This window comes from Drosophila pseudoobscura, chromosome 3, assembly GCF_009870125.1.
Source record: "Drosophila pseudoobscura strain MV-25-SWS-2005 chromosome 3, UCI_Dpse_MV25, whole genome shotgun sequence".
In the NCBI taxonomy this organism is placed as follows: domain Eukaryota; kingdom Metazoa; phylum Arthropoda; class Insecta; order Diptera; family Drosophilidae; genus Drosophila; species Drosophila pseudoobscura.
This window is the reverse complement of record NC_046680.1, coordinates 10,505,182-10,527,731: the sequence shown is the minus strand read 5'-3', so window position 1 is coordinate 10,527,731 and position 22,550 is coordinate 10,505,182. Positions and strand designations below refer to the sequence as shown.

General features: G+C 45.2%; 1 protein-coding gene and 1 long non-coding RNA gene across 10 annotated transcripts; one reads left to right on the top strand and one right to left on the bottom strand.

Annotated features, from left to right (window-relative positions):
• Window positions 1-930: 930 nt before the first annotated feature.
• Pkc53E (Protein C kinase 53E) lies at window positions 931-22,482 on the bottom strand. 9 transcript variants are annotated; one of them, XM_033378083.1, is made up of 15 exons: window positions 22,181-22,482; window positions 17,820-18,219; window positions 17,012-17,038; window positions 14,122-14,153; window positions 13,971-14,050; window positions 12,460-12,574; window positions 4,850-4,978; window positions 3,840-3,996; window positions 3,429-3,780; window positions 3,193-3,366; window positions 3,042-3,133; window positions 2,768-2,969; window positions 2,518-2,706; window positions 2,310-2,450; window positions 931-2,239 (listed from the first exon to the last, which is right to left on the bottom strand). In XM_033378083.1, exons 2-15 carry the CDS (start codon window positions 18,029-18,031, stop codon window positions 2,087-2,089), a joined length of 2,055 nt encoding a protein of 684 aa, XP_033233974.1. In that variant the 5' UTR covers window positions 18,032-18,219; window positions 22,181-22,482; the 3' UTR covers window positions 931-2,086. The 9 variants fall into 9 exon arrangements, with proteins under 9 accessions (XP_033233974.1, XP_015039665.2, XP_033233972.1 ...); XM_015184179.2 differs by lacking the exons at window positions 12,460-12,574; window positions 22,181-22,482 and adding exons at window positions 8,439-8,550; window positions 19,563-19,722; XM_033378081.1 differs by lacking the exon at window positions 22,181-22,482 and adding an exon at window positions 19,563-19,721.
• Window positions 7,022-7,420, top strand: LOC26533730 (uncharacterized). The gene is made up of 2 exons (XR_004468734.1): window positions 7,022-7,201; window positions 7,270-7,420. It is a non-coding gene; the product is annotated as an uncharacterized lncRNA (long non-coding RNA).
• Window positions 22,483-22,550: the final 68 nt, after the last annotated feature.

The window sequence follows — 22,550 nt, the reverse complement described above, 5'->3', positions numbered from 1 at the left end:
TGGCTGTAAATAAAACTGAATGCAGTTGAGTTCTACCAATATGCACTCATAATATGTAGGTATGTATATGTCTTTCGATAATCAAAATTACGAGTATTCAAATTGAGTAATTCTCAAAAATTTGAACAGACTTGACTTGGAAATGTTTGCTTCATTTAGTTGGTTTTTGGGTTTTTAATATGTCATAAAATTCATTAAAGTAATTCAGACACACATCACATACATCTAAATTGTACACAGATTATATTTTATTTATGTATATATTAAATTTATTTGTTAAAAATACGAGCAAATTTCATCTTTATCTTCACGTTCGGAGTACGATTGCATTCGGGTTTGACTTTCAGTAGTACTCATTCTCTGGATAAATCATTCTTCCCGCTGTGCCGGGGACCGAGCATATTTAATTTTGATCATTTTGGTTATCTTAGCTTACGTTTTGATTTCAAATTTGGAGAGTTAAAGAAAATGTTTAAATGCTTCAAGTTCGGAGCTATACAATTATACAATTTATACGTTTTTTTTGTTTATACTTTAATGCTGTTATTTATCGAAATGTATTGTGTGATTCAAACTACTTTAAAGATACACCAACGAACTGTCATGTAATTCTGTTCATTTTCTGTAGATTTTAATCCCTTATTCCCTTAGTTGGCAAAACGTTCCACTCCTACCACGGTTTGCGTTTTAATAATTTGTCTATAAATAGTTGTAGCCTCTTGTGGCCAGAATTCTGCTATGAGAGAAAGATACGGAGCTACGAGAGGCACAAAAGCTTAGCTCAGCTGTCGCTAATCATGGAAAAATTAGTATATGTACCTTAATGATAGCCGATACGATAGGGGGTGTATGTCACATACGAGTACATATGTATGTTACACGCTTAAAGTAGATTGTCTTTAATCCATAGTTAGCAGCTAGTTTCATGTGTAGTAGGTACTAAAGTTCTCGAAACTCGAAAACAATCTCCAACGGGGAGCGTAGTCGTCTCGTCCTCCCTTTTTGGGTTACAGTTTTATAGTTGTACAGATTTACAGTTTTATAGTTGTACAGTTTTACAGCTTTACAGTTTTAAGTATTTACTAAGCTTAACTTATTGCTATGCAATTTGTTAATTATGGTACATTGAGACTCTATGCCAGCTGTATATATAGACACGCTATATATACCTTAATAATGGTTTTGTTTTGTTTTTGTTTTTTTTGTTTGTTAAATAAAATGTAAAATTAATTGAATTTACACGCACATTGATATATTTGAATGGAATCAAAAGATTACGCTTTCTATGATATTTCTCCGCTTAAAAATTGAATACACGATTAACCGAATTGGTAATTGCTGTGTTGCTTGCTTGCTTGCTTTTCTCTAGATATTTCTCTAATGTAATTTATCCGTTTTGTATTTTTGGCGAACCCAGTTAAACGCGATTTCGATTTGATCGTAGTGCCGGGGCGAACACTACAATCGAATGACGTTTGAACCTGACTCCAAACTCCAAACTTCTAACATCTCTGATCTTTCATTCGTATATGTATGTACGATTTCCAATTTTATTTATATATTCAAATCGATTAGATTTCTACAAAACACTTAGATGTTTGATCAAAAATAAGTGAACTCTCAATTGGAATATTTAAACATTTAAAGCTTTGAAAAGTTGTTCAAAATTGGACTGAAACGATAGATCGCGGATCGCTAGAATGCTACACAGAATGAGAAACGGGGGCGGGGTGCTTGAATATTAGCTATGGTTATGGCTTAGATATATTGCTTTCCTTTGGCTGCCAGATGAGACTTGAGATGTTGAACAGTATTCGATTATTGCACAACTGAAGGTCTGTTATACAGTTAAAACTTAACAATCGATTAAATGTAAATGTACATATATAAATAACAGAAAACAAACAGAAACAGAAAACTTAACAAAGAATAATTGCTCTTTAGAAACTATAAACTATAAATTATTTATAAATACATATAACAAATTGTCTTTTTGCATTGCCAAAAGTTGTTAATATCAAATATCAAAAGAGATTTATAGGGCACAACGCGCAGATTGGGGATTGTCTCTGATCAGATCAGAGATCTATGGGAGGATTACGTATTCGGGATTCACATAGGAGAAGCCAACAAATTCCGACTGATCCAGATTCATCATGAATACCTTATCCGTGGGCGTCAAGTCTGTTTTCTCTGATGTGAACTGCTTGTCAAAGTTGGACACATCCTTGCGGTGTTTCTACAGAGGCAGAATAAAGAACGGATGTTCGGGAATGATCAATTATGTACAAAATATTCCATCTACTCACAATCTTTGGCTTAAACGGTGGCTGCACTTCGCGATTCTCAATCTTCTCCCAATCGATGCGCCGGAAAAAGGCATGCAGACGCACATCCTCCTCGCCGGTGGGACCACAGCCCAAGCGTTTGTTCGGTAGTTTGGTGAGAAACTAATGGTAGAGGAGACATTCACCTGTATCTGTTATCTGTATTCATTCTATATTTGCGTCTACTTACACCCTTGCAGGCTTCCTTGGCCTCCTTGCTGAGGCTCTTCGGATAGGATACATTGTGATCGGTGATGGCCGCAAAGAGCTCCTCTTCATCCTCGCCATCGAAGGGCGGCTGACCCACCAGCATCTCGTAGAGCAGCACTCCATAGGCCCACCAGTCCACAGATTTGCCATACGGCTGGTACAGGATAATCTGCAATGATTCCTCCTCAAATCGAATGCCATCCATAAATAAAGCCGCCTGCGAAACCCACCTCAGGTGCTATGTAGTCCGGGGTGCCGCAGAAGGTCTTAGTCGTCTTGTCGGCCATAATGTTCTCCTTGCACATTCCAAAGTCGGCAATCTTCACGTGTCCATCCGCATCGAGAAGGACATTGTCCAGCTTCAGGTCGCGATACAGGATCCCCTTGGTGTGCAGAAAGAAAAGTCCAGCGGCTATTTCCGCTGCGTAAAAACTACAAAGAAAGGCAGCACATCAGAGATGTGAGATGTGGGATGGAAGGATGGTGTCAGAGTTATCATCTTACACTGCGACTGGCTCTTTGAATTTGCCAAACTGTTGGATCTGGAACATCAGATCACCGCCGTTCACATACTCCATGACAAAGAACAAGCGATCCTAGAAAGGAGGGAATGATAATCATCTCATCTCTGGTTGGGTTGGGTGCGAGGACTTACCAGTGTCTGAAAGCAGGAATGCAACTGGACCAGAAATGGTGGCTTCTCACCCAGGGCCAGGACGCGCTTCTCGATCATGGTGCACTCGACATCGTCGTCTTGAATGATCACATCCTTCTTGAGTATCTTGATGGCATACAGCTCCTCGCTGCCCTTGCGCTCTGCCAGCAGGACCTGCGGCGGCGGTAGATCGTTATGCATTAGGAGATCTGGATCTGATTTGGAAGATCACCCACCTTGCCAAAGGATCCCTTGCCCAGGACCTTGATGAAGTTAAAGTCGGTGGCCCGGATCATGTCCTTCTTGGATATGGACGAATGCGTGTTCGTATCGCTGCGCATCACCAGGGGCTTCTTCTGCGATGGCTTCTGCTTGAGCTTGAGCAGATCCTGCTCGTCGTCGGCACAGGGCACATTGTAGTACTCGCCCTCGTCCTGGGTGAGCAGCTTGAACCACCCGTTGGTGGGGTTCTTGATGATCTCCGAGATGCCAAAGGACAGGGCGCCCATGAAATCATTCCGCGAGGTGCGATCCCAGTCCCATACCTCGATGAGGATACGTCGATCCTTGTCCTCCGGCTTTAGGTCACTGCGGAAGGGGAGACGATTCTTCATTATATGGACTGGACTCGGCACGAATGTACCCACTAGGTGATGGTCTCGTTCCAGACGGGATTCAGGCAAGCCTTGATGGTGCGTGTCTTCTTCTTGTTCTGGTCCTTGTCGTCCGGAATGAGCTTGACCTTGACATAGGGGTCGCTGAGTCCGTTGGGATCCATGGGTATGAGATTCCGACCCTCTATGACTGCAGTCAGTGTGCCACAGATGTAACAGAGAGTGGAGCAAACAAGTGGGATTAGACAGTGGCTAAAGCAGTATCGCAATCACTTGAGTGGATTGTAAATTATTGTCTACCATTCCTGCGACAACAGACCACAAACTATGTGGGATGGGCTCCCAAGTCTGCCGGGAACCAAGCCACCACAGTCCCAGAGGGCGTACATAAGTGCGCGAGAGGGGGCGTCCATTATTCTGCAGCTGCATTCCGTTTGGTATTCATTATGTGGCATTTGTGCCTGTTGCGAAGGAGCACCGAAGGGGCAGGAATACAAAGAATTTCCTTAAGCGCGCATAATGAATTAATGCAAATCGCAAGCAATTTGCCGAGGAAGAGCCTGAGCCTGCCCAGAAGCTGGAGGACAAGGCCGCCCCCGCAGGCCCGAAGGACCTGCAAACTTTCGTCGCCGCACGGCGCCAAGAAGATACGAGATACAAAGACGGAAAGACTCGAGAAGATGTAACATTTTAAGCGTGTTGCTTGGGAAACTTTGCGGCTTCTTGGGCGTACTTTGTTCTCCCCCCAACCACCACCCCCTTATGCTCTCTATATTCTGTAAACTTTTCGCCCCGCAAGGCAGAGGGAAAAACTGTTCGGGAAAAAGTAGGTACAAAACTGGGAATAGCCAGAAAAGAGAAAACTTTTTCTACAACGCCATAATTGGTTACAATGCTTAAGCGGCTTAAATTTGTATGTACTTTACCAGCGGGGCTGGGGCGGGGGATGGGTCTGGGGATGGGGCTGCGACCTGCACTGGTCAGTGGTCTGTGGTCATGGGCAGGGTCTGTTTGTCTGTCTGTTGGGCTTGCTTGGCACTTACTCTGGACAGTGAGGAGGTTGTCCTTGACATTGATCACGAGATTAATGCGTCCCCGTCGCTCCGTGTGATCGCATCCGCAGAGGCTTGGCACATTCTCCTTGCAGCGTGCATGCACGTTCATGTCACATGCTAGAGGGTTTTTACGGAATAATTTCAGTTAGAGGCGATACTTGGTGGTTGTTGAAGGCAGGTAGAAGGGTTGAAGGGTGAATAGCTGGGGCTGGAGAGCACGGGGAAAAGTGAAAGATGTGGCAGAGACACACACACGCACACACACAGGGGGACGCACACACAGGGGGAGTACTTACCTGGCTATCGCTGGAAATTCTTCCTTACCTGATGTTATCCAACCGATTAAGGGGGCTTCCATGGGAATCCAATCAGAATCAGTACATACATACTATAGCCCATGCCACCCGTATACATACATATGTAACCCCCCACCCCTCGTCATGGCGTTACGTTTTGTTGCCACCGGAAATTGACAAACTGTTGCATAGTTTCGAGGCAGCGCTCACTGCCACTGGCAGTGCCCATTGGTGACTGCTTTTGACGGCAGTGCCGTGGGAGCGTTCAATTGGAAATTATTTGCGAAAATCGAATTGTAATTCATTTTCCACGGAGCACTGTTTTTTTTTTTCAATTAAGGCGCGTTGGCCATCATTCCCAATCACCACTCCCAGCTCTCTATCATCATCCTCAGCATCAGCATGATTGGGCATCGTCCTGTTTGTGTTGATTGCTTCAGTTCCTTTCACATATCCGTGGACCTTCTGTCCTGGTCTTTTCTTTTCTGTTGCTCTCTCCCACTCCATCCGTTAAATTCCGCTTTGGTCATGTGTAAAATTACTTTCTGCTGTGCCTGTGCCTGTGCCAGTGCCCGGCCTGGTCTTAGTGTCATTCAAGCGGACGCGGCTCGTACCGCTGCGTATACGTAATATTTAAGTTTCGCTGGCAAAACGCTGGACCGGGCAAAAACAGACTCCAGTGCCGCAGAATGTACGAAAATATACACAAGGAAAACTGATAAAGGGGTTTCCATTGGCGTGCCAGAAAAAACAAACACAGACACTCTCGTATGCCTCACTGATTGCCTGTGTGTTTTCGGCGCACGTGGGTATGTGTGTGTGTTATTGTTCATAATGTGGCTATACGTGTATCTCTGCATCTGCATATGTGGTGTATTTTTTTTTGCCCCTTCCACTCGGTTCCGTGAATTATATTTTGTTTTTCTTTTTGGCATACATCAGCGGACATTTCCCTGTTTTTGCAGCTGAGAAAGTTTTTCCTCTAATTCGATTTTCAGTTACCCCAAAAGAAGAGCATCGGCATTCCATTGGCATGGAATATCATATTTAATTGAATATTTCAAGAGCCTCCTCCGTTATATCCCCTTGGAACCCCGTGTTCATTAATCTCTAGCTGGTTATAGTAGTAGAGCTCATCTGCTATTCCATATGTTATTCCATTTTCTGCCTTAAATACGCAGCACATCTCATGATCCTCACAGTTTGGATGCTCCACGACTAGTGTGCAGGGAGCGCCCCGTTGCAGGCAGGCTCCGTTTGACCCACAGACTGCAACATCAATCAAGAAGTCATACTTGTGAGTGCCCCGAGGCGGAAATATACTAACAGTTGTGTAAAGCCTGGCAGCGGTATCGGAGCAGCGGCAGGAGGAAGGCGGCCAGTAGCCAGTACTTCGTGAAGGTGTTGGCCATCATCAGCGTTCACTCTCAAGACTATCGCTGAACGGGTATTTCCAGAGCTCTTAATATGCATATAAGTCTTTGCGGCATACCGAATGGTTTCGCTTCGGTTGAACTTTATTCAGAGTATCCCAAGTGGAGCTCGAATTGCTGGAGAGAACGAGAGAATGGCTCGCTTTTCTTTATAGAATGCAGATTGGGTCAGACACAGCCTTGAAACCGTCTTAGTTTTCAATCACATTGTGGATTGTATTTGAGTTTTTGACTAACTAAAGATCGTTGCAGTTCATGCATATTCAAATATGTCTTTCCCTGGTCGAAAGCGACTTCGCAGGACCCGCTCTCTTGGGGCATTTACCATGAAGTTTGATGCACAGCATTTCTCATCGTCAGAGCACACACCGGATTCAATCACGATGAGGCATCCAGATAGTTCCTTCACGCACATTCCACCACCGCCGCAGCCTTCAAGAGTGATTGATATATAGATCAATAGTATAGTCCTGGAGGTATACTAACGAGTAGCTGAGCCATGGATCATCGGTAGGAGAGCAAACAGTACGTAGAACAGACATGCCTCCATTGTGGTATATACGAGTATATATTATTAAAAGTGAAATGCTTTATTGTCCAGCACGATACGGGTTTGTACTGGCAACCAATTGATTCGATTTGCATCATTTATGATATTTAATCTGGATTTTCTAAGCAGAAACAGCGGACGATTCGGTCGAATGGAGGCAATAACTTTTATGGTATATTTCGAGGCATGATAATCCTTACCTTACTCTTATAAAAGGTATGAAAGGCCACTGAGCGTGCAACAATACAAACAAAAATAAATAAAAATACGCTTGAGTTGAGATTTTGGTCTTTGTGGGAAGGTTTCGTAACTAGACCATTCGCTGGCCCTCAAAGGATGCCCTATATTTGGAAAATTCTCCGACAAGCAGCCCCACACAGAAAATTAAGTCGTGTGTGCGGGGTGACAATTAAAGTTGCCAAATATTTATCCACTGGTTGACAGACTCTCAATTTGTGGCATGCACGTGCAAATTGAGTCCAACAAACAAAAGCAACGTGAAAATAACACGGAAATTAACAAGTTTTTAAGAGTGCAAACAGAAAAAAAGAGAAAAGCAAATGCAGCCAGTGGCAGGGATAGAGCATGTCAACAGCGGCAGTGCCAACAAACAAAGGGAGCTCGCTCAAGTGTGCAACATTCCCCCACACACACACACACACCGCCTACTGCCACACACACACTACCACCGAGGGCAAGTGCACACTTGAGCGGGAACAAAGCGCCGCTAATTGTAAATTGCAACATTCTAATATTCTAAAAACTCTGCGGCATACGGCGGGGCATCCAAAATGCAAATGCAAATGAGAAACGAAACTTGTGCCGCGCCGAAACTCAAAACGAAAAACGATAAAAAGATTCAGTTCGGGATCCGAAGTTTTGGATACCCTTGCAGGGGAATAATTCGTAATTACTACAGAATCTATTACCTTTTTTGTATAGAAACAAACGGACAGATATGGCATATACCCATGTACCATGATGAAATTATATAAGGTGGTCCGCTCCTGCATCGCGCTCTCTTGTCGGGTCTTATTTAGCTTAGGACTTCCCTCACTCATGAAGCCTGGCGTCAAAGCGCTCTCTTTAGCGCTGAGCGTAATATAAGACCCTAAAGGGAGTTAGCGGACCACCTTGTATAATTTCCTCATGCTGTGCTCTGTATACCTCTGCAAGGGTATACAAAGAGAGAGAGAGAGAGAGAGACACTAGACAGAGGACAGCGACAGACAGCGAGTGTGTACATGCGTGCGGTTGAGAGGGTTGAGACGCCATTCTCACTCCCCGTTCGACATTACCTCGACACTTGAGACCCTTATGCGTGATGCCGTGCAGCAGAGAGCCGCAATGATCGCAGAACATCGGCGACAGAAAGGTGACGCTCTGCCATTTGTGGGGCATTTGGTGTGCCTAGTGGTGCCGTCGAGGATCGTTGGAAGCGGAACCACAGGAGGAACAAGTTGTAGAAGAAAAAAGGAAGAGAAAACTAATGGAACATTAACGCTAGGCTCGCCTTAAAGTGTGATTACATAGTACATAGTATGTGTGTGCTAAGGGATGAATAACGATAATTGAGGTGCAATTGCATAACAGAATACGAGCACAAGCCAAAATGAGACAAAAGGACAAAAAGGACACACTGAGAGAATGAGCAAAACCGAAAGCAAAAGTGAATAACAGTCGTTGGTTTGGTCGTTTGGTTCTTGTTTATGAAAGGTTTTTACTGTCGCATGCAATGCCTGTAAGTCCGATGCCACTTCAGCAGGCGCTCTCTTTGGCAGCACAGAGAGGGCGATCAGCCCTAGCCAAGTTACACATATGGTCTTAGGCGAGGTAAGGTATTCATCCCGTGCAGATAGACCTCCTATATGTAAGGAGGTTGCGAGGTTGCTTCAATTCAAGAGCCCCAATTTTGGACTCTTTTCAAATCCACTTTTGCCCCTTCGACTCGAACACCATCTGGCAAATGCAAATGCAAAGTGCAAAAAGTTTTCCGCTGCTCTTGCTTCTGCTAATGAAATAAGCGCGACGCTAATTGAGTTGCAACTTCGACGTCCCATGTCGCAGGCGGTGTTAGAATTAGATGTGCGATGTGCTGTGCTCGCGGTCGGTGGGGCTATGCGGTAATGCGGTGGGTGTTTGGGTGTTTTGGGGGCCATAGAGCAATGGGGGGAGGGCAAGTGCTGAGTGCCTAGGTCCTTGCTGGCAGTAAAACACAAATAACCTTTTAAGGCTCTCCCGATGCTCTGTCAGAAGACAATTGCTGCCTAATCCCCCAAACCGCCCCTCACCCTTGCCCTTCTCCTTGCCGACTCGTGACATTGACGGGCAACTTTTAGAGGTTTCCCTTTTCTTGTGTGTGGTGGGCATATACTTTCCGGTGGCAGTGTCAGCAACACCCAACACAGACACACACGGAGACAGTTGAGTCTTTAGTTTGTGGGTGGTCGAGGATTGGTGGCCTGGTAAGCAAGGACATTTGATAGCATTATGCGCATGCATGAGCATCCACTGAGTAGTTCCCCCACTGCCTTTCGACTATTTTCGGGGGGAGGGCGAAGGCAATTTGTTGTTTGACTCTCGCTCGCTGGCTGCTGCCAAGGTTCAACAGCTGCTCAGCCGTTAATATCCCTTTTCCACCAAAAGACAAACAGACGGGGGCCCGTACGCCACCCCAACCCCCCCGCCTACATACCACAGGCAAGGCTGTCGTCTGGGTGACCTTGCCTGGTAGTGGCAGCAAAAGTGTTGCCTACTTTGTGGGGCAGGATGGGGGCCGTACGGGACACACATACGAGCATGTAGGAGGCCGTGCTGGCAATGATTTTCCATGAATCCCGAACAGAAGGTCAGCTCGTGACCTTCGATAGCCACAGGTGTTGCCTGACATTCGATGGAGTCCTCCTCCAATTGGATTTTCTTGTCGTGCAACTCCCGCTCCACCAAAGCCGTGACATTTCAACGCCGCCACGTTGTCCTCCCTCTTTTCCAATAAATCTTTCTCTCACACTCACACACAGACACATAACCATTGGGCTAAAACGCCCACATTGGATGCCTCCTCATTTGCCACGTGCCGTATTTTGAAAAAATTGTTGCAGCAAGAATTTATCACCGAATTTTTGTCTTTCCTCTGCTGTCGCCAAACCAAATTCATCCTTCGTCCTGCCCCGGCACGTGGCTACACCTCTCTCTACTCTTTATAGCTGATTCATGCTCCTCCATGGCCATCATCTAGCTAGATGGCAGCTTCAGCTTCCATCGACTCCATTCAAAGTAATTTTTGATATATAAAACGCTATCATATACGACCCGTAGTCGTATAATATAACTGCCAGCATATTAACAACCGATGCCCCAGATAACGAATGGGAGGGGTGGTGGGTGGTGCGTGGTGTGTGGTGTGTGTGGCAGACATTGGCAAATATAAATTGCCATGTCATTTATTCCGACAACGCAGATAAGAACCGTTTGTGGCATAGATGGAGCGAGAGGAGTCACGAATGTTGTCCGGGGGGGAAGGGGCAGGATTGTGTCCTGATTGTGGTCTCTCAGGGGGCGAATGGGGATCGTTCGTATCGGATCAGATGGGATCTGTGTGCCACACACACCATCTGGCGTCATTTGGCGAGCAGCAGACAAACTCATTTGCTTTTCAATTTCCGCTTGAGTACAAATTGGTTGCACAGTGTATTTTTTTTTTCGCACTCCGAAAAGGCCATCAAGTGGGTAGCATTTTCATCTGATTGTGTAATCGAGAAGAGGGGCAATCAGAGCGGGGCGGGGCGGGGTGAGGGGCCAACAGGTGTGAAGCTGAGCTTTAGCCATAAATTGATTTGTCTACTGTCTGCCCCAGGGCCCCACCAAAAGACGCCCCTTGCTTGTTGCCGGTTTGTGTCAGTGCGTCAAAGAGAATTTGATCCGATTTGGGGCAACAAGGAAACAAATAAAGTGCCAAAAAGATGTCACACAATCGCCCACACACACACTAACGACAATGGCCACATTAAAGCACATTGGGGCCAGATTGTATTACACAGGCAGGCAGGCAGAGGCAGGCACTTGGGGGACAGGGGGAACGCCACTAGAGCGTGTGTGCAATTGATAAGCACTCGATTTGTCAAGTTTTTCAAGTGAACGGCACGGAAAGGAAAGGCATGGCCTGTTGCCACGAGAGATGCCCCCCAACTTGTGGCAGAGTTGGTCCAGCGGCACTTCAATTAGGGGGGAAATGCTCTCTTTTTAGCGCTAGCTGCGGTGCTTACATTTGGCCCCGTTGTCCGGCTATAGATATTTAAGTAGGAATTGGTTTCCGAATGACGGATTTCCCCCACTCGTTGCGAGATCCGTGAAAAGGGAGAAGTAGTTACAGCTTGGAGCGTCGTATGGGTTGCCAGGGAGATCGCATCATAGTCCCAGCCAGCGACACGTGCGAGGGAAAGGCTTCAGTGGCAGCGAGTCCTGGGGCAGCACTAAACGAAAGTTTTTATCCGCAGTAGTTATCCGGTTTTTGCTGGCCCCAAAAATACATCAAAATCATATTCATTTCCGAGCAAATGATAAGCATTGTTCGGGCGGTAGCCCCTCTCTGGAATGCCTCCACTGGTGGTAGCATGTGCATGATTATGCAAATGAATTGGATGCCGGGGACAGGCCAGAGGGCAGAGCCAGGCTACACGTGCCACAACAGAAACCAGAGAAAACTTTCAGTTCTCTTTCGGTTGGAAGCAAACAAAAGGTAAACCCCAGGGATTGGGATTGGAGCGGAGTACGAAAGAGTAAATATATAGAGTATATATGTATATGCAAAGGTGCGGTCTGCATAAACATATATATGTGTGTGTGTATGTACGAGTATGTCTGAATGTATATGTAGGTAAAACAATTTAAATAATTAACTTTTTAGGCCTCCCCATGAAAAGTTGCTCCTTGTTGTTGGCTTTGGCTTCGACGGTAACTGTTGACCAGGTCAAATTGCGTTTAAAATTTAATTTTTGTACTCAAACACACACACAGAGAAGCACTCGAAGGATTCACCATTTGGGTATGGTATCATCATTATTTACACTGTCAAACAGGGCTTTATGGAAAAAGATTAAAAGTTCAGTGACAGAGGGAATCGAAAGAGCAGCAGAGAAACAGAGACAGAGAGAGAGAGAGAGAGGGGAGAGAGGAGAGTACTTAAAGGGCTAGAAGAGAGTATAGGGGGACAGATAGCAGACGGAAGCTTATAGAGTGGGGGTGGTGGTGGTGGTGGTGGTGGTGGGGAAAGAGGAAACTTGATATTCTCGGGAATTTATTTCGGGGTTCGGAGGTTACCTGAGCATTTGAGACCCTGGTGGTAGATGCCGTACAACAGCGAACCACAATGGTCACAGAACGTGGGTCCTGCATATGTGAATGGTTCGAAATTGTGTTGAGTTTTTGGTGAGTCCTTTTTGTTGTCGTTGTTGTTGTTGTTTCAATTTCGATTTCAATTATGACGATTTCGATTGCGATTATTGATTTCGTTTGTCGTTGTGGTTGGGTGCGTGTTTTTGTCGTGACAGCGTGATTTTGGACAGCGAATTGAGGTTTTGGTTTTGGTTTTGGTTTGGTTTTGGTTTTTGTTTTGTTTTTTTTGAGTGGTGGATGCGCACATGGAAAAGAATACAAACAACAAATTTTTGTTTATGGTAAATAAAACAGAGCACAATGACAAAAACAAAAGAAAGGTTTTGCGTAATTCTAGTGAACACTTTTCATAATTCTAAGCTAAATTCGAGGCACGAATTTTCCCAGTGCTGGGCGGCATTGCCAGGTGCAAGTTTCTCGATCAGCCAAAGCGAGAGCGTTGCCAGAGCCTAAGATGAGCCAAGGACAACATATTTACATACAGGTTCCAAAATAAACCCATCTTGAGGCGGTCTTATGTCGGGGATAATAGCATCCAACGAGTCTCCAGCCAGGCTTCTCCCATTCCCATCAATCCTAGTCATGTCTCTGTCATATTTTGTTGCCCCACATTTATCCCGAGCCACATTTATGCTCGGACAGGCCTAAGCAGAGAGATGACCGCATTAGAGAGAGAGAGAGAGAGGAAGGGAACTGCATGAATATATAAAAACTGCGGCATGCGGAGCATCCCCCAAGTGCCCCAACTGCCCCAAATGCTTCATAAGCCAACGACAGAAGGAGGAAAAGCAGGAATAGCACACAATCGGACGGACGGGGGAGTCTGTGCTTAGGTTTCAAAGCAAAGTTGACAGGCCGTCGGGCAGGCGGAAGGACATGACGGGCTGGGACGACCGACAGGCACCCACCCATCCAAGGACATTGGCCGGGGGGAGAGGACATTGCAGAGCATAGCCGAAAATCCAAATGACAGTTTAATTTGACAGAGCATCCCACACAAAGGCAAGCAGCGAGGGCCGCTGCAGCGGCAGATGGGGGTACCGAAAGGAGCGCTGGAAAGTATGCAATGCAAATATGTTATCCTTTGGCTTCGTCGTTGGGACTCGCACTGGCTCGCACATGGCAATGCAGCCCACACAGACAGCCCCTGCATAAGGCTACGGGCTAAAAGCTTGCTTATTAAAAGTAAATCCATTTATATGTATGTATATTCCATATACATACATATATTTATATGGCTTTGTGGGTTTTTTTAAGGGCACTGCCACTAAAATATTTTCAGTGGAGAACTGAAAATATTTTCCCTCTTTTTTCAAAGTTCGTTATTCATTTTTAATGAAATTTTATCTAGGAAATGCCCATATACTATATATATTCATGTATTACATGCATATCTTTTGTGGATGTCGGTGGATGGTGGCGGCACACACACTTACCGAATCGATGCCCTTATCCTTGCCGGGACATATGAAGGTGACATATTCATGGCATCGCTTGTGCACCACGTAGGAGCAAACTGCAGTCGGGGGGGATGAAGAGTTAGTTGGCGCTTGGCAGATAGTTGGTGGTGTGGAGGGCGATCCTTACCTTGGCACTGAAATCCTTGCTTCCCGAATCCCCTGCACAGAACGGAAGGAAAAGAGAATCGTTAATTTGCAATCAATTTATTGGCAATGGTGGTTTCTGTCCTTCTGCTTCAATTAGCTTTAATATTTAAATCGCTATTAATCAATATTATAGCAATGAAATCAGATCAATACAATTCATGTGGGTCGTGGGGCAGACCGGAAGGAAAAAGGTTTAAGGAGATGCTTCACAGCACGCTCTCTCGCTGCAAACAAAAATAGTGGCACACTGGTTGGTGTTCTCCGTCTCTCGTTACTCAAGAGACGAGTATCAAGCACACACGCTATTCGCGGCATTGCACAAAATGAGCGATAGATTACAGTTATCGTTGCCCGTTTGAGTAATGCGTGATTTATGACGGAACGTTGCATAAACTGGACTTACGTGACTAAAGTCACTGGAGTACTATCGTAACACTTTCTTTCTCACATAATATTCGCCCTTTCACGCTAGAAAACTTAAAGCTCTTTGGGTTCTCAATGGGCCCCACTAATGGGTAATGGCCAGAACCTGCCCGAAGCGGCTTACGTGACCTGTCCGCAGCCGAACGGGTTCTACGGGGCTCTACGTAAATGACTTGACCACAAAACCCTGCTTGTGCCTGTCCCTCTCACATCTCATATTCGCTGCAATTGGGACAAGGCAAATTATTAACATGCACAGTACTCCCGTACGGAAGGGATATATGTATGTACATACATCCGCACTCATTTATACGAATATATACCACGCATATATTTTACGTGGGGCTGGGGCTAGGGCTGGGGCTGGGGCTGGCGGTCAAACTTTGGGGCATTTCAAATTTGTTCGCTTAACTTTTAACTGCGGCTGCAATTGACAAAGTTTACAACTTTTCATGGCGGCTCTCGGGGGCAGGAGAAACTTTCGGTGGCAAGTTGAGGGCCGGTGAAAAATGGATCCGATTAGGTCGAAACCAATTCGACAAGCGTCCCACAAATTGAGAGACTGTCTTTTGGCCACAGAAACCCGAGTGCGAAACTGTCCCGTGGTTTTTATATTTGTATAAATTCTTTTTTCTTTGTTCCCGCATTTCCCATTTAGAATTTTAATTCTTTTGTCTCCTGGTGGCTTTTCGCTGTTTTCACTCTGTTTTTTCCCTGCTTCTGCTTCGGTGTCTGGCTGTGTTATTTCTCTACTGTTTGTGAGTCAAATGAACTGAAAAAGCAATTTTCCCGCGCCTGCAGTTATGCTACGATTCTTTTTATATCCAACCATGCAATCATTTTTGCCTGCTGCACTACCGCCCTCCACTCCCCTCGCCGCACCAAAACGACTGTTTTTTTATGCATTTCTCATGTATTTTAATTAAGCGAATATTTTCCCCACAGAATGCACGAAAAATTGCCGTAAAAAGATTCACGCTTCAGGGGAAAAGTATAGGGAAAGGGATGGAAATTTTTGGAATTAAAATTAATTAAATAATATTCTTTTCCTTTGCATCATTCAGAATCCTTATTGGACTTCCACTGAAATGTGTAGCGTTCAATTAGGAAAAATTGGAATTCAACCACCTTTAATCTACAGAATATTGCAGTTCCAGGAATTGAGAGCCTAAAGTTCCCCATATTGTTGGGATTCTGTCCATTGCCAAAACTCAACGTCCGATAATCTTTTAATGGTCTGATTGTCCTGTTTTCCGTGTAGCTAACCCTTCCCCCCCTCCGTTCTCGTCATGTAGTTCTGTTCTCACAAGATGGGGGTTTTCCAGGAATTCCCCCCCTCGGTGGTTTTGTGCTATTATGCAAATGACCTGCCATAAACATGGAAAATGTTTCACCTGCTGCCCCGCTAACGAAGGCGGTTGGCCCCCTGGTCTTTAGCTCCTTCTACGCCTCCTCCTCCAACACCTTCCACACTCCCCACACACGTTACGTGCCTGCAACGCCTTCTTGCAACGCGTTTGCGTACGTTTTGTGTGTCTGTGCCCCCCGAAGTCCCCACACTATTAATTATGTGTCGCTAAAGTGGAGCTGAAAACGGTAACAAAAACCGAACTTAATTAGCTGCAACTCAAAAGAGGCGTATACTGCCATGGGCGTGGCAGGGGGTAAAGTGTGGCAAGGCGAGGTTTGTTGCCATGTTGCTGTTGTTGCTGTTGCTGTTGCTGTTGCTGTTGCTGCTGATATTGCTGTCAAAGCGCGTTAATTAAGTGTAATAATGATGCAGTGGAAGTAGTGGCTGTGGCACTGTTTATCTGTCCGCCACTCTGTCGCACTCTTCACCCCAGCCCCCTGATTCTCTTCTTCTTTTTTTTGGCTTCAATTTCTACCTTTGGAGCAGCCGGTCTTGTTGCTGTTTAAAGGCATAGATCGATTCTGGGTGCTGTTTTTCGCATTTTAAGCAGCAATTAATATAATTATTGCCGTCATGTTGTGGCTGACAACGATGAAGAGACTGGCAGATGTCCCCCGATCCCGTCCATTACTCAATGAAAGCCAAGCCATTCATTAGTTAGGCGGTGGCTTTAAATTGTCAACGCAGCTCTTGGCCGCTTCTGGAGGTCAAAGAGCGTGTGGCATGGAGTGTTTTCTTATTAAATATGAATTAATATCATTGAAATTGCTCGTCAAAGCGTGGCTGAGGGGCGCATCTCTGACTATGAATATTAAGTGTGGAATTAATTAGTCTGTGGGACTCGGAGGCGTATCCTTTAACTGGCCGAAACTGAATTTTAAACACAGTGAGTGAGGGTTTAGAAAATGTGGCTTCCACAGCTGTAGAAAACAGTGAAATATCAAGCGAATACTTTTAATGATTCAAATGATGATATTCTAGCAGTACTTTACTGAATATACAATATGATGAATATTATACTCCAAAATATACCTACATCCAGGCATATCCCGACTGATAGCCGCTGTAAAATTCCAGAAATGCAGTTCAAAATTCGAGTGTTTCGAAAATTCACTAGAGAATGGAGAGGGGCGTGGGGGGGGGGGGGAGTGGGGACTTAATGCGCATGAAATTGATTTATAATCCCCCAAACAGGAAGCTCTGTGATGGCCGGGACTTCCAGGACTACCAAAAAGTAAACAGGTAACCCGAAGACGGTCGCTCCTCACATAATTTCAACATCCATTTTTTGTTTGTTTCGAGCTGTTTTCCCCTCTCGTTGCTTTGCTTATTCGTGGGGCAGAGGCGAACAATGGATTAAGACAGATTTCCCGGGGTTTTGCCTAAATTAAATATTACACATTTTAGCTTTTTCCCCATTCCGCTCGTCTCCCCAGGCCTGCCAAGTTTTTCTCGGCGGAAAAGGTAGAAAACAAACAATGTAAGTATCCCATTGAAATGCCTTGACTTGACTTTTAGTATATGTTTTTGTTTCCCTCTCTTTGGGCCTTTGCTTCCTCCATTTTCATTTCCATTTCCATTTCCACTTCCACGATGCCTTCTGCTGTCACTTCTTCGTGGTTTTGCTTTGTTCGGTTTGCCTTGTCAATAGAATATTATCGATTCCCTGGCCTGGTCTGGCCCTCTTCTTGCGTTTGTCTGATGTTATGCGAAAGCTTTGTCTGCAATGCACGTGTAGACCCACAAGTGCCCGCCATTGATGGGGGAATGGGGATGCGAGAATGGTTTTCTATGTGTATGTGTCTTGGGGGGTTGGGGGGGACTAATGATCCTCCCTCACTTACCAGATGAAGTCCTTGCAGTGCGAGCAAAAGGTGGGCTGCTTGAAGAATCTCGCGATGAAGCAGTGATCCTTCACATTGAAGACATTCTTCTTCTTGAGGGCTCCCTTGCGGAGGCGCGACTTCATTTTGTTCTCGCCCATGGCCTCGCCCTCCGCTCCAGACCCCGCCTGCTGCGACGGGTCGCCACCATTGTTGTCGCCGTGGTCGGACATTGCAGTAAACTCTTCTTGTGTGTTATTTTACTTGTGTTTTGTGTCTGCTGTTGAAATGGTATTACGCTTACGAACTGGTAAATAATCTCTTTAATTTGTTCACTTTTTGCTGCATTTGGTATTGTTGGTTGTTCTGCGCCTTATGACTTTGTATTGTTTATTGATTTTTATTAGGCCTCAAACAGCATCTGACCGTCGTAACAAAACAAATATAAAAACGAATAAAAACAAACTGGATTCATGATTTACTTCTAAAACTTGCTTCAATCTCCAGTCCGAAATTTGCATAATTTCGCATTCATCAGGTATTCTTTTTCCCAAGCGTTTCGCCCCGATTCAAATTGATTTTTCTCCTAACAAGCCCCACAATTAAATGAAAAGTTGTGCAAAAAGTCACGGCGACTGACGGACAAACAAGCTCATAATTAGCATTAATTTTAATTACACAAAAGAAAAGGTATTTCAACGACATGGCAGTGCTGGTGGGTGGGGGGTTCGTTGTCTCTGTTGATAGGGCGGCGGCAGCGGCAGCGGCAGCGGCAGCGGCATTGCACTCCCCAGCAAATAAATAATAAGTAATAAATATCAAAACTTTTGCATTTCTGTGAAATTTTGTGCTTGTTGAATCCGAAAGAGAGAGGAAAGTGTGTGAGAGAGACGGACGCTAGTGCAAGTAAAAAAAACGAATATTTATTTCAAAATTATTTTGTTTTTATTAAACTTTTTGCCCTGCTATGCCAATGTTTGTGCCTTGCCAACAGACACGTTCTTGCTGGTCAAAAGTCTCTCAGCGACACCTGGCAGCCACCCAGCTGATACCCTGTAACTGGCCGAAGCAACCTCCTGAGCCCAAGTAGCTATGCAATCCTTTGCTACCCAGTAGAGGAATTGGCATTGATTGGAGGCGCGAGGCCACACGAACACACACGTAGGCCTCTTAGGGCCACCACAAACACACACACACACATACACGGAAACGACAAGCAACAGTTATTCCCGGGGCCCTCAAGTCCTTCTCTCCGCGTTTCCTCTTTTTAGAGATTCGTTCGCTCAATTGGTTTCATAGCTATGATCCGGAACTTTTCCATAAAATTACGAATATAGTATCCATAGATTTTGATTTTGATTTTCAGCTCAAGCACTTTTTCACACATTGGGTATTATTGAGTTCCCAGAACTGGCCAAACTTTGTTTACTATTTGCTTTGATGGAGAGTCCACTCTCACTTTCAAATTACACTACACTACACAACAGACTTTGGGGCACAGCACACACACACACACACACACACAGGCAAGCACACACGCACGGACTCCGCTGGAATGTTGGACGGGCAGCAGCACAAAGCACAGCAGAACTGCCTCTGCGGGCGAACCGTTACGTTGTGAGCGCGGCGCGTGAAAATAATGTTCTCGCACGATGCGAAAGCCGAAATCCGACTCGCATGGGCTGTGGTGAGTTTCGGGGCCTTGCCTGCCCCTCCGCCGGTTACACAAGATGTCTTCTCGGGCGCACTCCCTCGCACACATACACACCCTCGCTGTTGGGGCTCTCCTCCTTCCCAGCTGCTGCGCTGCTCCTGCTCCTGTTGTAGCTGTTGCTCTCTCGCTTCGCCTCTCAGCTCTTCCGCGATACACGAACTATAGCTTGTCGGCACGTGCGCTTCGCTCGAGTTACGGACACGTTCTGACATGTCTTGGCTAACGGCAGGCGAACCGTAGCGAGCTTTCGAGCGCTCTCTTTAGCGTTAACAGTGGGCTTACAGTGGGCCTCGCACACACTCATTTGCATGGGCGGGGTGCGGGGGGGCCAATTAACATAAGCATAACATAAGTAAGCGCAACGCAGCCCAGCGCCAACGTCAGACTTTGGCTTCGATGACGCTTGTGGCCGATCGTTTTTGGCCGCTAATTGATTCGATTGAACGAAACTTGTTAAATGGCCAAGGGGAAGCCGGTTTTGGGCTTGTACGAGCATATACCCCCCGTTTTTGGATTCAATGGAACGACAAACAAGCCGGTGGGGCAAGGCGGTAGTCTACCGCAGAAGTAACCGGAGAACGTAGAACGGAGAAAAGATGAGCGGAGCTCCCCACGGGGTGAGGGTTGATCTGGTCCCAACCGCCAGCCAACCTTCGCCTCCACACGTTCGTCCACCTGCTGCATGCCCCCCCCACACACACGCACACACACACACACCCATTAGAGGCACGGTGCCACATCTGATAGCCAAGTGTCACGTTTCGCGGTCGCAGACGAAGCCGCAACGATGTCGAGCGGCTAATGCAATGATTATTTATCTGTTAGATACACGGACAGACCATAAACTACGGCAACAACATGTTCGAGTTCTGTTTAGGTTGTTGGTCAGCTGGTCAGCTGGTCATCGAAGCACGAAATATTTGTGCAAAAACAGATAAATAACTCTGCCACGCACCCGAAAGGCAAAGAAAATGTTGCGTTAAATTCCTATTGCCAATTCCTCAAACAGCCATTCGCCGGTCGACATGTAAATGGGGCGGGGGATGGTGTTGAAAGCCAATGGAATTTGCGTTGCAAAATGTAGATACTGATACGGGGGCCGATAAGGCTGCTGGTAACTGTAGGAAAAATTCACTGTTTCGGCAGATAATATTTTTATGAATAATCTGTTTTAGATATCGCCCGAACAGAACCATAAATTTCAATAAGTGGACGTGCGGGCGAGGCAATTACAGCCCATTGAAATGTTTACTCTGATGAAAATTGTTTTCGATACCCTACAACAAATTAGGGGTAGTATGTATATAATTGTAATGGAAAGCTTTCAGAGAGTGAGTTCTGAATGCAGTGTGCAGGGTATTTTGTGTTTGCGATTCTCCCAGCTCTCAGCTTCTTGGCTCATGGCTTGTCTCGACACTTTGGAATGAAATATGAATGTACTTCGAGCTGTAAATATATTTATTTTGTAATTTTTCTGCCCTCTGTGCGCAATTTAGCATTCATTATATTCATGAGTATACCCCTGACATGTTTTGGATTTTTTATTAATGACGGCACTTTGCTAATTCGTTCAGTGCAGGGTACACGTTTTTTCAAACTAGAAAAATGCTCCATCTTTGGATTTGGATGCTGCCGACATTACACACAAATTTGCAGAATCATCGTAAAATCGTATCGAAATGGAATGATAATTTCCAATCTGAATTTTCTACTTTCACTTGGACACCCGCAGGTCACATTGAGAGAGATCAGACCCGCTCCCGCTCCCTCTCCCTCTCTTGGAGCTTCGGTGCTTCTGTGGCTCTACTTCAGACTCTGATCTGCCTTTGGCGTTACTTCTGAATGCGATCTGCAAACCTCTGCCTCTGCTCTGCCAGTTTCTGCCTCCAGACCTGCCTTTTTTAATTTTGTTCTTACTTTGCTTTCCCTTTGTGGAGAGGATACGTCTCTGGCTTTTTGTTTTTTTGATGAGAATTTTTCAAACACACGACAACAATGAACGCAAATTTCAATTAAAATCGTGGGCGACGGTTCAAAGGGCGTGTCATTCACGCATAATTGACACAAATTGGAGCAATGCGATAACAAAACATTTCAAAAGCACATCTTTGCCTTTCCCTTCCTCCTCGCTGTTTGACTTATTGTTATAAACTATTGAATAAACATTTTAATTTATGCCAATTAATTTTGCCACAAAGGGGGGTGTGGCATCCACCAATTTGAAGTTAAAGTAAACAATCCCTTGCCCTGGTTTCGGTTTCGGTTTCGGTAACTACAACAGTTGCTCCTCAACTTCTAGCTAACAATACTACTGCCGTTTCTTCTAAATTTTGACAAAAGAGGAAGAGATACATACATAAATATGTACACATGTACATATGTATGTAAATAGAGAAAGATAGACACGCAGAGCGTTAAAATCATTTAATGGGAATCTTCCTTGCAGACACAAATCTTCCAGCTGTTGAAGGCATCCCAACCATTTGGCGCACAGAGGAAAAAAGCTACAAATTATCTAGACGTTCGAATGGGAAATTAAAGCAACATACATACATATGCATATATGTACATATGTATGTACATGTGTTTGTATTTAATTGATATTAATTGATGTCTAATGATATTTCCCCACTTGCAAATTCTTTATATTTTGCACTTGCTGGCCAACCTATGTAATTTTGTTCAGTGCACCTCGCGTTTGCTTTCTGTTTTTGCTTTTGTTTCGTTCACGTTCACGTTCACGTTTGCTTTTGATTTTTCTTTTGCCTTTGCTTTTGCTGTTGGTTTTGTTGTTTTTCTTCTTGTTGAAAACGACGCATAATCGAAGCGGGAACCGATCGCCATTTATCGCTAGCCGGCTGGCGTTATTGAAAAACACTTTCAGCGACGCTCCGTAACGCCGCACGACCCGATGCGTTCCGATTCGCCCTGCTCTTGACTGTGGCACACGTACAAGTACTGCTCCCGCTCGTATCGTTCCGATACAATTTACCGTACGTCTGTCTGCAGGTCGCTGTCGCTACCGCTGTCTCTGCCGC

Coding starts and splice junctions, on each gene's coding strand:
- Pkc53E (XM_033378083.1), bottom strand. CDS start 18,031: ATGTCCGACCACGGCGACAACAATGGTGGCGACCCGTCGCAGCAGGCG. Junction 2,707..2,767: donor CGGACTACATAGCACCTGAG/GTGGGTTTCGCA, acceptor GAATCATTGCAG/ATTATCCTGTACCAGCCGTA. Junction 2,451..2,517: donor CCAAGGAAGCCTGCAAGGGT/GTAAGTAGACGC, acceptor CTCTACCATTAG/TTTCTCACCAAACTACCGAA.